Genomic DNA, 14,127 nt, shown 5'->3' with positions numbered 1-14,127 from the left:
GGCCCACGCGATGCAGCTCGGCATCTTCTTCGGCTCCGTGCTCGCACTGGCGATGCCCGACGCCCGCGTGCAGCACCGCGTGGTTGGCGTCGTTGGTGTGCTGTACGGTGCAGCGTTCCCTGCTGGCGTGTGCTACTTTATTTTCCGCCACGTGGGCGCGAGCTTCACGAAGTACTGGCAGTTTTCGAGGAAGCCGCTGCACGAGCGCCTGCTGTACCCCGTCGGGTATTGGTATCCCGCGGCACAGCAGCGGATGTACGGCGGCATGCTGACGAACATGAGGGGCAGCCACGTGTACTGGTGCGTGTTCCAGCTGTCGGTGCTGTGTGTGGTGGGCCTGATTGCGGCTGTGCACCCGCCCGTGGGAGGCTGCCACGTCCAGTACTTCTGCATGGCTGCTGTGCTGCTTGCGGGCGCGGGCGTGGTTGCCTTCACGAGCATGATGCGCTCGGCCTTCCTGACGGTGATGCGCGCGGCGAGCTTTGTGCTCCTTGCGGCGCTGTGCGTGATCAGCGAGGCCAACCATCTTGCGCCGAGCGACGGCGGTGCGAGGGCGTACGTGGCTATCGTGCTGCTGCTGACGACTGTGCTGCTTGCGGCCGCTGTGTACAGCGTCGTTGTGTGGTACGCGGAGGACCGCCACTGGCAGGAGCTGCGCGAGCCTCGGCGTGGAGGGCTGGAGGCGCTGCTACGCGATGACGGGGAGAGCGACGAGGAGACGCAGAAGCTGCACGACATGATGTCATCGTCGTACGCCTCATGCACCACCGTTGCGTCGTCGTACCGACCACCCGCACAGCTGCAGCTCATGGCTGCTGACACCCGCTCAGACGCCCTGAGCCTACTGGACCGTGTATCCAGTGCGAGCTGCAGCATTAATTATGCTCTTCTGGACAGGTGAAGATGCTCCGCTTGACGAAGAATTTAGCGCAGTTTCTGCTCGAGTTGGAAAGTGTCTGCCCAAACAGTACCTCCACGTGGCGAGAATGTACGAGGCTCCTCATGGTTGCGGTATAAGGTGGATGCTTTTGGAAGTGTGTTTACTTCTTTATTATTATTATTATTTATTGGACGCTTGGTTGATTGATTTTTTGTTTTTTGTTTTTGTTGATTTTGGCAAAAACGGATTATCGAGTTATCACGCTAGCCTAGGGCGGCTGTGTCACGGGTGTGTGTTGCACGCACTCCGCTGCAGCGCCCTCTCCGGATGTCGGGGTTCTTATTCAGATTTTTACTCAGTAATGAGGACGTGTTTCGCGATGGTGGCTGTTGTGCGTGCCGCAGAATTTATTTGAGAAAACATTAGGGGTAAAAAAACGATAACGCCCTTTTGTGGCTTTCAATAAATAAATTTAGGACGTGTGCGTTGCTGGTCGATGAGGGAGGGCGTGGGGCCGCTGTTTCTGCGCAGAACACCCACCAATCGGACTCTGCAACGGCATTTTTGCTGTTTTTTTTGTGCATTGTTTCTATTTTGTCCATATGCCTGCAATGCCTCTCTCCTGTTCCACGATTACTGTGTGGGAGGGCATGCCTGTCACTTTTTATGCTTCTGATGTTGTGTAGAAGGAACGAGAGGAAGAACGAAGAATTATGCTGAATGATGTATTACTTGCGTATATGTTGATGTATTTCTGTGGGGTATTTCATTATTTACTCCTTTTTTTTTCTTTTTTTTTTTTTACGTTGCTCCACACGTGTCTCAGTTTTTGCTTTATTACGGCCACACACGGGTAATTTGTGTCGCGGATATATATATATATATATATTGATGTCATTTCCAGTTAGACACTGAAGTGGGCACCTTTTTTAGGCATCCACTCTCCACAGCATGCTGCCTGATATTTTGGAATCATCCCAGGTGTAACGCAGGCACCACCGCCGTGGCACGCATGGGAAGTAAGATGGAACGCGGAACAGAGAAAGATATTGCGCTGCACTTGTGTCTGCTGCATTAGTTCTGTTGGGGAGGTTTCAATGTAGAAGAAGAGGGATGAACATTGCACAATTCTGTGACTTGGAGTTATTACCCTTTTATTATTGTTCTTATTGTTGGTGCGATCTCTGGTTCCCACCCGTGTCTGCCCCGATTGCCTTCCCTCAGTGGAGCTGCGCCATGGCCATCCCTTTTTTTTGTTGCTTGCGGGAGGAAAAACACATTGCAAGTGACGAAACCACACGTCATGTATGCGGCGTCCAGGGAGGTACGTATTTGAGGTGGAGCGCACATATGTGGATGTCGTGTGAGACGAAATGGGGGTTGACTGCCCAACCGTCACTCCTTTTCTGGAGAGTGTGCTCCCCCTTTTTTTGTCGCCCTTTTGTGTCGGGGCACGACGGGATTGAGGGCCACCGTCCCACGAAAGGTCTTGCGCACATACACACTCTCATGCCACTGTCGCCCCGAATTCGGGTGTAAAACCCAAATTTCAGCTGTCTTCTGCATCGGCGCAATTATTTGTTTATCAACTGACGCCATTCTCTCCGGCGTGTCATTTTGATTGGATTGTGCGGGATTGCTCGCCAACGCCATCAAAGAAAGCAGGCCGACTTCTTCACTTATTTAATTCCATCTTGCGCGCAGGCATTTTTTAATTTTACTGTTGATGTGCACTCAATTAGTGAGGAATCCGGAACTATGCGTGCGTGGAATTTGTCCTGTCATGTGAACTGCGGGCAACACCGAGGAGTGCCACTTTAACTCCGCAGAGTTGTTGTGTCTCTTTGCAGGGTTGGCTGAGAAATTTCGTGCAACCTGCTACTGCTGGTGTGTTTTTAAATGTCACTCCAAGCGAATAATGTGGTTCAGCGAGTGAGGGGGATTGTTGGGTTTGTGTGCACTCTGATTCTGTTTGCTACTTTGTGCGGGCACGCAAGAATTGATGGGTGGGAAAATGGAGCGGGGCGATGCATGACTGCGTCCAGCCCATTGTTCGGTGCACGATGGTGTGGTGCACGTTGTGGTGCTGACTCTGCGGTGTGACTGCGGTCTCCTGTGCGGCAATGGCGGTGGGTGGAGGAGAGTGTTGGCCCGCGGCGGGACGGTGGGATCGTGTTTTTTTCTCTCTTTGCGAGAGTGCGGAGCTATTTTTAGTGTTATTGATGGGGCAAACGGACAGACAACGTGAATAAAATACAAAAAAGGACGATAATGTGGCGTTGTGGCCGATTGCACGTTGCGTTGCTGCGGGGGCGGTGGGCCTCGGCTGCTTCACCGACAGGCGTTGCAGGGCGGCTGCATGGCGCACCGACCACCGAGGCGTGCGAGTGCCACGCCCAAAGCCATTAGGACTGCGGGACGAAACAGCCGCGAGTGTCCTTTGGAGCCAGCGGCACCTGCTGGTCGCAGTTGGGCGGTGCGAGTGGGATGCTTCACCGCACGGGTGTTGTGATGGCACCTCGCCGTGGCTCTTGTGATGGTTCCGACGCTGCAACTTGCAGAGGAGTGGCGGAAATGCGGCCGCATTGGACCATGAGCAGCACCGTAGAGGAAATCCTGCCGGAGGGAGAGACCGACATCACCTAAATGAGGCTGAATGATTTTCTTCTTAGAGAATTGGGCGAGTAGTGGGTTTGGGAAGTCGCTGGAAAAGTCCCAATGGGGAATTTTTTTTGGGGTCTCGAGATGCATACCCAAGAAGAAAGGTTATTGCACATAATAAGGAGAATGCTGTCAAACAGAGAGCTGGATAAGAGGGAAATACTATTGGAGGCTATTTACAAACTAGAAGAAGAAGACGTGTTCTTTCTTTAAGAATGGAGGGAATTTGAAAGAAAGAATACGGTCACTCCTCTTGCAAAGGGAAAACTAACTGCATTTCTCTTTCTGGTACTGCAAGAAGCGAGGCGGGAGGCCGAAGGAAGAGCAAGGCGAGAACGACAACAACGAGCATTCACCGTTACGACTAGGATCGAAGTTGTGCTGTTTACAGGAATAGTCCGCGTCAAGGAAAAGAAGCTGAATGATTTTCTTACGCTGAGATTTGGCGGGAAGGGCGTTGTGGCTACCAATGAGAATGTCTTGCTGGAGGGTTTTTTTAAGGAACCGGCGAGGTATATCCACGATGCGAGAGTACTGTGAACGAAATAAAACAAATCGTTATTTGAGGATGGAGGGGACTGTAAAGGAGGAAATTGATATGGAAGAAGATTTACGCAAGCCTCAACAGGCTGGTGTGCCCAATTTACTGACATGGTCCAAAGTTGCTGAGGAGGTAAAAGCAAGTGTTTATGACATCACTAAACAGTTTTTGGATGCAGCCCTTGATGGATCGAGGAGCCCAACGACGATTAGTACACCGATATACCTGGAGGGATACTACGATTCTGTGTACAATGCGAGGTGGAGCCATGTGGTGGAACTTCCTGGCGGCGAGAGGACGGTAATGGAGGTGAGGGATGGGGAAACACCGCAGTCATGGACGTACAAGGCAGTTGTGAAACCTTCGAAAAGAATGACGGTGTGCAGCAATCCGGTTCAGCACTTCTCAGGCTGCTGATGGTGCTCACCTCGGACAAGGGATGGCCGTACACGTGGAAGGAGGCTGAATTTATTCGTGACTGCTCTGTGAACTGTGAGGTGGAGCGAGCGTGGCAGATTGTCAAGGGCGATGCAACCGAGTGGTTCAGCCCTCGCGGTGAGACCGACTTTACGCCTGAGCGGCATTTGTTGATTGGGACGCCCGAGATCGGGAAGTCGATGAATGCCGGTTCGTACCTCCTCTATCAGCTGCTGCACTACGATGTCGAGAAACTCCCTGCGGTTCTGTACGTTATTGGACATGAAGCATTCTTGTTTGAAAAGGCCACCCAAACGGTGACAAAATACATGGATGAGTTCAGTATTGACGGTGTTCTTGATTTCCTCTCTGACCGTGGGGTGAATGCGTATATTATCTACGAAGTGGCAAAAGAGGGCCGTAAACCGTATCAGATTATCATTTCTAGCTTATGGGGCATGATTGTGCTTTCATCGCCAAACCTGGACAACCTTAGCGCATGGGAGAAACACAGGTCACCGAAGCGAATCATAATGAATTGTCCTGAGAAAGACGATGTGAAGGCGATGCGCGTTTGGATGAAGCGCAATGATTCAAGTGAGCAAGCTGAGTACTGGAAGAAGGTGAAGGGTCGAATGGATGAAGTGGGACCACTTCTTCGCTACATCTTTGATGACAGAAAATACAATAATCGGATTGAATCGTGCAAAAGTACTATTAATAAACTGAACCGCATTGATGCCGAATATTACCTTCATTTTGGAACTGGGAAAATGTTGGGTGGTGACAACGCGTCCCACAAGCTTGTGAAGGTCGTCCGAGTACGAGGAGAATGCAATAATGAATTGACCTTTAATTGGCTGATTTCTCTTGGTCTCGGAAATTTAACTTTATGCAGGTTGGCGGAGTTAATGGTGCCGAATTATTTTAATTTACTCATATTGGCTATCAAGGACGATCTCATATCAAAAGCTCTCGAAGATCATTCCTTGTTTGCATTTTTGATTGCGGCCTTTGTAAGTGCGATAATACCGAAACTCAGGGAGCTGAAAATAGAAGAAGATGCTCCGCCACACCGCTGTGCGCTGGAATTGTGTCCACATGAGCGCTTCCTCAAGCACTGTCTTTTACCGTTACTGGAAAATTTTAAGAAGATTAATGTAATGTGTCGGGTGCTGTACAAACCGGTGGCCCAAAACTTTTTCTTGGTGGACGGCTTTTTCTTTGTGGACTCAAATCCAATGACGCTGGTTTGGCTGCAGATTACTACGGTGGATGAGCATCACACGATAACCAGCACCGTGAGGCAGTTCAATGAGCGTATGGCGGCACATTTTAATGGTTGGGAGGAATTTTCTGAAGAACTTTCGTGGGATATTATTTATATACGGCGCGCAGACAGAACGCCGATGAATGACTGGCAGAGATGTGATGTCGTCAATCCCAATAATTTGAGCGACGATGAAAAAGAGATTGCGACGATCTGGAAGGAAGAGGTGCGCCAGTACCAAGTGCCAATATCATCCAGAGACTTTAGAAGTGACGAAGCACCCCGAAGTGTGGAAGAACCACGGAAATAGTAAAACGAATTTGGAGGGAAAGGGGCAATTTTGATTTGTGGTAAAAAATATTGTGGGAGTTATATATTTTTTGATAATTGTGTGTGCATACGGTGCAGGTGCACCATCCCCATGCGGCAGCACCGCACACAAATGCCAAAATGTCCAACGCTATCGAACATAACAGTGACAGAAGAAAATTAGGGAGGGAGTGGGGTTGTTTGGCTTCTGGTGAAAAACAATGGGTGATTTTTATATAGTATGTTGATTGTGTGTGTATACGAGGCACAATTGGAGAATTGCCCCGGTATGAGGGAGTTATTGTGTTTGGCGCTGTCGCAGTACTACTGCATTGTCCATTTTCCTCTATTGTGCTTTAAGGCCCATCACTAACAGAGGCAGCTTTAAGGGATGGACGAAGGATAATTTCTATTGAGGAACCAGTGCGCTCTGTGTGACCGCGTGGAGTGAGGCGCCGCGTCATGGCTGGATGAGGATCCGCTTCCGCGTGTGGCTCTTTGGGTGATTGCTTGCTCCGTGTGCTTTGTGTGTTGGCTGCGTGGCTGTGGCCGTATCTTGTTGGCCGTGGGATTGAACTGGAGGCGGTGGCGGTGTGTCTCTTCTCTTCCCCGTCCATTGGTGGGTGATTGCTGGCGGTGTATGCGTTTGTTGTGTGGAGGGCCGAATCCTCTTACCTGCGGACTGACGGCACTGCGATGGTGTGTGTGTGTGGGCTGGTGTGGAGTTGCCGGCCAGGGCGAGGGCCTTGGCGGTGCTTTTCGCGCCTGTAGTTTGTTCCTTCCGTGTGTGTTGTGCTGCTTCTTGCTTTTCCCCCTCTCACCCTCTTTTCCTGTGTTCCTGCGTGGAGTGGCCGCATGCTCACGGGCCATTTTGATTGTGAGTGCGTCTTGACGGCATCCATTCATCTCCCTCCGCCCGTCTGTCTGTCATTCCCTGTTGGGTGTGGCGTGTTGCACCGCGTGAGGGCTGGCCCGCAAACACCGACGGCCCGCCGTGACTTGCCGTGTTGCTGCACTTTTCTGTGGGCGATGGTCCTCCGTGCCGTCCCTTCCGGATTGTCTCGTGCCCCACTCTCTGCGTGGGTGCTCTGCTCCGCTCCTCACTGACCTTTCTGGTGTATTGCCGCTGTTGTCGCTGTGCTCTTTTCCACTTCTCACACACACACCAGGAAAGAAAACAAGCGCGAATCGCTACCGTGAAATTCGAAGGCACTGAAAGGACCAACAGCACACACACCGCCCACACACAAATATTTATGTGCTCTCACGTGTTGCTGCAGTGAAGGCACCCCGCACACATAACCGTCGCTGCGTGACCGGATCCAGCGGAAGGAGGAGGGAAGGAAGAGAGAGTGAGCCGCAGAGGCCCAACATGTCGCGGCGTATGTTTACTTCCGCGGTGCTGCTGCTCCTCGTCGTGATGATGTGCTCTGGCAGTGGAGGTGCACACGCTGTGGAGAGTAAGTTCGGGGATGTGCATCTACCGCAATTTGTTGATATTTTTGTGCCGAATAAGACGCAGGTGGAGCCAAGAGATGGGACTGGTTTATTTGAAGTGAAGGGAGCATTTGTCTCACCCTTTCTCTTCCGTGCTGGTGGGGTGATGGCTGCCATTGCTGAAGGCGTGTTCGAATATAACGTCCATGAACATAACTTGTTTGGGGTTCGACTTCCCGACATTGTGGCCGGGTTCATCAAGGCTGCGGAGAAGCGGCCGTCCATTGTAGCTGGGATCACCAAGAAGGAGTGGAGGGCACGCACCGTGCTTGGCAGTAGGAATGGCAATAATCGTTTGTGTGTTTTGCACCGGCCCACAGCAGTTGCGAGGGACAGTAAGGTGTTTCTACGTGTGGGAAGCGATACTTTAGGATATGACAGTGATGATGATATTTAGGAGAAAGATGGCTGGGATATTCAACTGGTTGAGGGTGTGGCCACGCAGTCCACGGACGGCGAACCGAGTGGAATGGTCAACTGGGAAGAATCCAAATATTTCTTGCAACAAATCTCCAAGCTCACTCAAGATCACCTGAAAGGTATTTGAGACTGCTGGTGGCTCAGGCATTTTTTTGCTGAATGGCACGCTTGTGTTTCCCCTGGTGGCGGCGAAGGGGGAAAATCAACCTTTCTCCATGATCACTTACTCGACGGACAAGGGCAACAACTGGGTGTTCCCAGTGGGCATTTTTTTTTTGTGGAATGCTTTGATCCCGCATCACCGAATGGGAGAATGGACAGATTCTCATGATTGTTCATTGTGTGGATGGCCAGAGTGTGTTCGAGTCGCGTGACATGGGGACAACGTGGACGAAGGCTGTCAGAACACTCCCAGGCGTGTGGGTCATGTCACAATCAGGATTCCGTTGGGACGAAAATTTGCTTGTGGGAGACCTCATCACAGCCACCATTGGGAAAAGGCAGATCATGCTGTACACTCAGAGAGAGTACGCCTTGGGGGAGAAAAAGGACAAGGCGCGCTACCTTTGGGTCACGGACAATAGCCGCACGTTTCATGTCGGACCGCCTTTTGTGGAGAATGCTATGGGTGAGACGCTTGCCAACGCCCTGCTGTACTCGGATGGTGCGTTGCACCTTTTACAGGAGGGTGTCAATGGAAAAGGCAGTGCCATTCCACTTGCCCGCCTGACTGAGGAACTGAAGACGATCAACTCCATCCTCAGCATTTGGGCGCAGTTGAATGCCTCCTTCTCCGGGTCTTCCACACCCACGGCTGGTCTGGTTGGATTCCTGTCCAACGCAGCCAGTGAACACATTGATCGACGATTACCGCTGCGTGCATGCATCCGTGACGAAAGCATCGAAGGTCAAAAATGGGTTCAAATTCACGGGACTTGGGACCGGGTCAACATGGCCCGTGAACAGCCGGGAGGATAATAATCAGTACGGCTTTGTGAACCACAGATTCACCCTTGTGGCGACGGTGGTCATTCGCCAGGTTCCGAAGGAGAGCACTCCTCTGCTGGGTGCGGGTCTGGGGGACGGTGCCGGCAAGAAGATCATTGGGCTGTCGTACGGCATGAATAAAACGTGGGAGACGGTGTTTGATGGGAAGAAAACGACATCGAACACCACGCAAGAGCCGGGGAGAGAATACCAGGTGGCGCTCATGCTGCAGGACGGCAAGGGCTGCATGTACGTGGATGGTGTGATTGTGGGGAGCCCGGATACGATACCCACACCTGAGACGCTGGGACATGAAATCACACAATTCTACTTTGGGGGCGACAAGGGAGACATCAACAGCAGCGATGTGACAGTGACGAAGGTATTTCTGTACGACCGCCCACTGAGTGTCGGTGAACTAAAAATGGTCAAGAAGAGCGACGATAAAAAAGGAAAGGGTGGCGGCAAAAAAGGGAAAAGGTGACGGTTCCATGCGTGGGGAAGTGTCGCAGTTGCTGCTGCTGGGGCTGTGCGGCTTTTCGGCCCTTTAGTGAGAAACCGCAGCGAGGACTTCCTGCTTCCAGCGGGAACATATGCGTCTGTCTACGCGCTCTTTTAAAGTAATTGCCACTTTTTGTGAACACTTTGTTTTAACCATTTTGTTTTACTTTAGACCCTTTTTGCGCAAAGCTCATTCTTTATGTGGAAGCATGCTCTCCCCAGCGCCAGCACCGCGGGGTTGTTGTTTGTTTGTTTGTTTTATTTCCCGTGTTGTGGTCCTCCGACAATTACGGGATCCACTTAGTTTTTTTTTTGATTGACCAGAGACGCTCCCGGCATTGTGTGCCACGCCGATGGCGCCGGCTAATAAAAGAGACAATGGAATGGGGGCACGAAGCCACGCCGAGTGTCCCAGTGGAATATAAATAATTTGTGGGCACCGGGGATTTAAACGACTGGAAGGACTGTAACGTATTTTTTTTTATTTGCAGGTGAGAAACACGCACTGATTTGGAGGCCACACACCAACGTGCAGTTTTTTCTTGTTTTTGAGTGAATGCATAATGGAAGACGGATTTATCTTTATTTTACTTTTCAGCATGTGTCCTGCGGCTTGCCACGGCGTGGGCAGCCGTGCGGTGTTGCGTTTCAGCAGTCATTCTGTTTGTGTTTTTCTGGCACTCCTGTGTGGCTGTGTTTGCTTTCAGATGATTTGCTTTTTTTTTTTTTTTGTGGTCGTAGGCACACACACGAGACACTTACGCGATATATGTATTGCAGTGTAGTTGGTTGCTCCTCTTGCGCTCTGTGGTGGCAGTTGCGTGAGGCTGCTGCTCCCCCGTTGTGTTGTTGAGGGAGGAGGCGCGCGACGGCATCGGTGAAGAAGGAAGACACCGACCGCTGCTGACGGTGACGGTCTTTGCAGCAGGCGATCTGAGGGGATGGCGTGACTGGTGTAACCACCAACCGAGATGGATGAGGACCGCACCTTCTCTCTCTCCCTCTCCCGTTCTCTCCATTCCCCAGCCTCCTGCAGACTGACGAACTGCAGGGCGGTGGCTTGACTACAAACCGGACGTCTATGAGTCAACAGGCCGCACAATCGGTGTAGACCCTTGTCCCCCGTGTCTGAGTGCCGCCACTGTACCTCTTCATTCGTCCTTCTTGTGTGTGCCGTTTGCGCGTATGGTGCCGCTCTTTGTTTTGCAATGCCGACCCACGCGAGGGAGGAAAGACGCCTTTTCTGCTGGCGAACGGCGAATCCTCCACCCCTCTTCCGTGTCACCATTACATCCTCGGACGCGCTTGATGGCCGCCGGTTGCAACGCTGCCACGTGTCTGTCTCGGCTGCTGTGTGTTTTTCACGGCATCGGGATTGCCCTGTGGTGGAGCCTTTCGGTCGCAAGAGCGATGCCAACGCTCATCTTACTTTTTGCTGGGATCCTGCCACTTTGCATGGTGGTTGTGTGGGGCTGCGTGGGCGGTGGGACGGTGATGGTGTTACTGGGGTGATTGTGGCGTCTGCGTTTTTTTGTGTCGGTGGTTGTGCATTGGTGGGGACTGTCTGTGACCGGATGCCTCTGCGTGCCGCTGTGTTTATTTGCTGTTGTATCTGCTTCCTTCTTCTCCTCTGACCAATCAGATAGAGATAATTTGGCTTCACCAGCACAACTATCGTTTCAAGGTGTTAGGGATTAATTGCTGTAGGATTAGCAGTAGTGGGATAGCGATATATAGGAATTGTGTATCTGTATTTGCCATCTGTAGAAAGGGATTTGTTGGACAGGAGTTATGGTGGACGGGGCGAGTGCGACACACCACGAGAGCCCTGTTGGTTCCTGTTTGGGTCTGTGGATGCGGTCTGCGGTGGGCGCGTGTCCGCGCAGCCGGCACTGTGTGCGGAGCAGGGCCATTACGGCTGTGCGTGTGGCGCTTTTTTTTGTGTTGGCGCTGGTTGCGGCGGCGGCGTGGATGTCCGCGGTGCATGCGGTGGTGTTGCGACTGCGGGGCGGTACGGTGGACAGAGCCATCACGGTTGGCCGCGCCGTGGGCACGGTGCTGATGGACGGCGTGTCCATCACGAACGGCGTGGCTGTGGTGTTCGACGTGCCGGCGATGCTTCCCGGCGCGCTGCGCATCGAACTGAGGAACTGCGTGTGCGACGGCGGTGCGCAGATCTACGTGCGGGGCTACAGCGGCGAGCCGGCGAGTGACCGGAGCCTGGAGGTGAGCGTGACCGGGCTGTCCGGGAGCTACTGCTCGCTCGTGTTTATGCACAGCCTGCCGGCACGCACGAACGTGACGGTCCGTGACTCGACGATTGTGACGCCTGGACCGATGCGCTACTCCCAACTGAGCGGACTGACGGACGCGGTGGCGTCGCCGCTTGTGCTGCACGCGATTTCGCTGTTGCAGACACAGCTGCGTGTGAGCAACACTGTGCTGAGGTCGTTGCACGCGGGTGGGTCGGCGGTGCACGTTGGCGGCGGCGTGGACCTGCTGTCGAGCGCGGTGGTGCTTGACGGCGTGTCGCTGGAGGCGTCGGGCGGTCCGACCGCGTCCGCGATGCATGTGGCGTCCTCGTCGCGTCTCAGCCTGCAGAGCCACTCGGTGTTCTCCGTGACGAACGTCTCGGTTGTGAGCAGCAGCGGCGGCACTGTCCTTGGAGAGCGCCTTGCGCTGTTTGATTCGGTGCTGCGCTTTGTGCGCGTCGAGGGGTCTGTTGCGTCGTCGCTGGTGCGCTGCGACGGTGGGACGGTTGGTGTCGGCGGGTGGCTGGAGCTGCGCGACGTGTGGGCGGTGGGCGAGGCGTCGTCGGTGGCGTCGCTTTCGGGTGTGACGCTGAGCGGCGGCACCGTGTCGATTGCGCGCTGCGCTGCCACCGGCGCGACGCTTGTCTCCGGGCCGACGATCACGAGCGGCGTCGTGTCGGTGCAGTGCAACCGTGCCGGCGGCCGGGTGCTGCGGAGCCGCGACGAATACCGCATGGCTGGCCTGCCCTCCGTGAGCGTGGTGCCGTGCGACGGCTGTGCAGCTGCGCTGGCGTGCTTCGATGTGCTGACTGCGTCGTTCTCCGACTGCGTGTGCAGCTGCCGTGCCGGCGGTGTGGGCGAGGCGTGCCTGCCGTTTGACGTGCCGCCTGCGAGGGCCGGTGGTGGTGGTGGCGATGCTGCGGAGGGCTGCGTGAGTGGCGTGACGCTGACGGAGTCGGTGACGGTTGGCGGCTGGCGGGCGACGGCGTGCTTCGACTCGGTGGTGTTTAGCGGGCCGATCACTGTGGGGGTGGACCTGCGCTTGATGGACGCGTTCGCTGACGCGCTGAACGTGACGCTGCGCCACTGCGTGCTTGCGGGCGGCGCGCAGCTGCGGATTGGCGGCCTCGGCGAGAGCACGGCGCGCTTGATGCCGCACGCCCTCGTCAACATGACGAATGTGACGTCGCTGGAGGGCACGATTGTGCTGCATGGCGCGATACCGCCGAACTCGAGTGTGCTGCTGGCGAACTCAACGCTGCGTGCGACGGTTGGCGGGTCGCAGTACGTGCCGACGACCCCTGGCCACGAGGAATCCCGGTACGGCCCCGCGCTTGTGCTGGACGGCGTCCGGCTTCTGTCGACGCGGTTTGTCATGACGCGGTTGTCGCTGGTGTGTGGCGGGGGCTTGTGCGCTGCTATCCTCGTGGAGCGCGGCTTTGTCGCGAATCTGTCCAGCGTCTTCTACATGGACAACTGTGTCCTTATGTCGCGAACGCACGTGATGTACGCTTTTGGGTCGGACCTGCTTGTCGGCGGCGGCTCCGTGTTCTCGGTGCAGAACAGCTCGTGGAGTGCGCCGAGCACCGAATATTACAAAGGCGCGTGTGTGCTTGGGGATGTTGTTGTGGATGGCGGCAGCGTGCTGCAGGTTGTGTCCAGCACTTTCCGTCTCGGCTTCGCCATGCTCATGGCAACCACGCTGACCGTGACTGGCGGCAGCTGGCTGGTGCACCGCGACAACGAGTTCCGCGCCGCCTACGTTGTGTACGTGGCCAACTACTACGGCGTGGCGTTCCGCGATCAGAGTGTGTGGTCGATACTTGACAACACCTTCACGTACGGCTCGTACTCGTCGACCATCGCAAATATGACAAGCAACTGGTCACCACCATCCGACGCGCGCCCGACCATCTACGGCGTGTGCAACGAGGCAAGGGGCTCACCTGTGACGAATTACCAATACGACCTCAATATTGGAGTGCCCGTGACGGTGTTGGACTGTGGTGCGTGCACCGTGGACGCCGTGTGCTTTGCGGCGAGGACGAGCAGCATCAGCGGCTGTGAGTGTGTGTGCGCTGCTGGCGGCCACGGCGACACGTGTCTGCCAGCTGCTGTTCCGGACGGCCTTGGGCCGCTCCCGCTCCCCGATGCGAAGGACACGGAGGTCCGCTGCGTGCACGGTGGCAGCATCAGCTCCGTAGACGATCCTGATCCCGGTGTGCGTGGTCTGTGCTTTGTCAATGTGACCTTCACCGCCGCGATTGTGCTGGACCTGTCGCGTTTCGACGCACCACAGCAGACACTCAACATCACGCTGCTGCAGTGCGTCCTCATAGGCCTGTCGATCAAGGGGAGTGGTGCGCGAGTGCACGTGAACGTGACATCATCG

General features: G+C 54.4%; 2 protein-coding genes and 2 pseudogenes across 2 annotated transcripts, besides 5 other annotated features; all 4 read left to right on the top strand.

Moving 5' to 3' along the window:
- Tc00.1047053506209.70 (dispersed gene family protein 1 (DGF-1), putative) lies at positions 1-901 on the top strand (the record flags this gene model as incomplete). The annotated part of the gene is made up of 1 exon (XM_802732.1): positions 1-901. A coding segment is annotated over one exon (901 nt), but the record flags the coding sequence as incomplete, so codon positions are not given.
- Positions 1-4,434: a sequence feature (heterozygous, Esmeraldo-like haplotype).
- Positions 1,048-1,069: a sequence feature (AT_rich).
- Positions 1,661-1,683: a microsatellite.
- Positions 1,750-1,769: a microsatellite.
- Positions 3,668-6,079, top strand: Tc00.1047053506209.60 (annotated as a pseudogene).
- Positions 4,435-14,127: a sequence feature (areas not merged during assembly with more than two copies in the genome that could not be assigned to a particular haplotype).
- Positions 7,451-9,466, top strand: Tc00.1047053506209.50 (annotated as a pseudogene).
- Positions 11,275-14,127, top strand: Tc00.1047053506209.19 (dispersed gene family protein 1 (DGF-1), putative; the record flags this gene model as incomplete). Its single annotated transcript, XM_802733.1, has 1 exon — positions 11,275-14,127. A coding segment is annotated over one exon (2,853 nt), but the record flags the coding sequence as incomplete, so codon positions are not given.

The sequence above is a fragment of the Trypanosoma cruzi genome (assembly GCF_000209065.1).
Source record: "Trypanosoma cruzi strain CL Brener chromosome Unknown tcruzi_1047053506209, whole genome shotgun sequence".
Lineage (NCBI taxonomy): Eukaryota > Euglenozoa > Kinetoplastea > Trypanosomatida > Trypanosomatidae > Trypanosoma > Trypanosoma cruzi.
The sequence above is the reverse complement of the archived record's forward strand: the minus strand, read 5'-3'. Positions and strand labels throughout refer to the sequence as shown.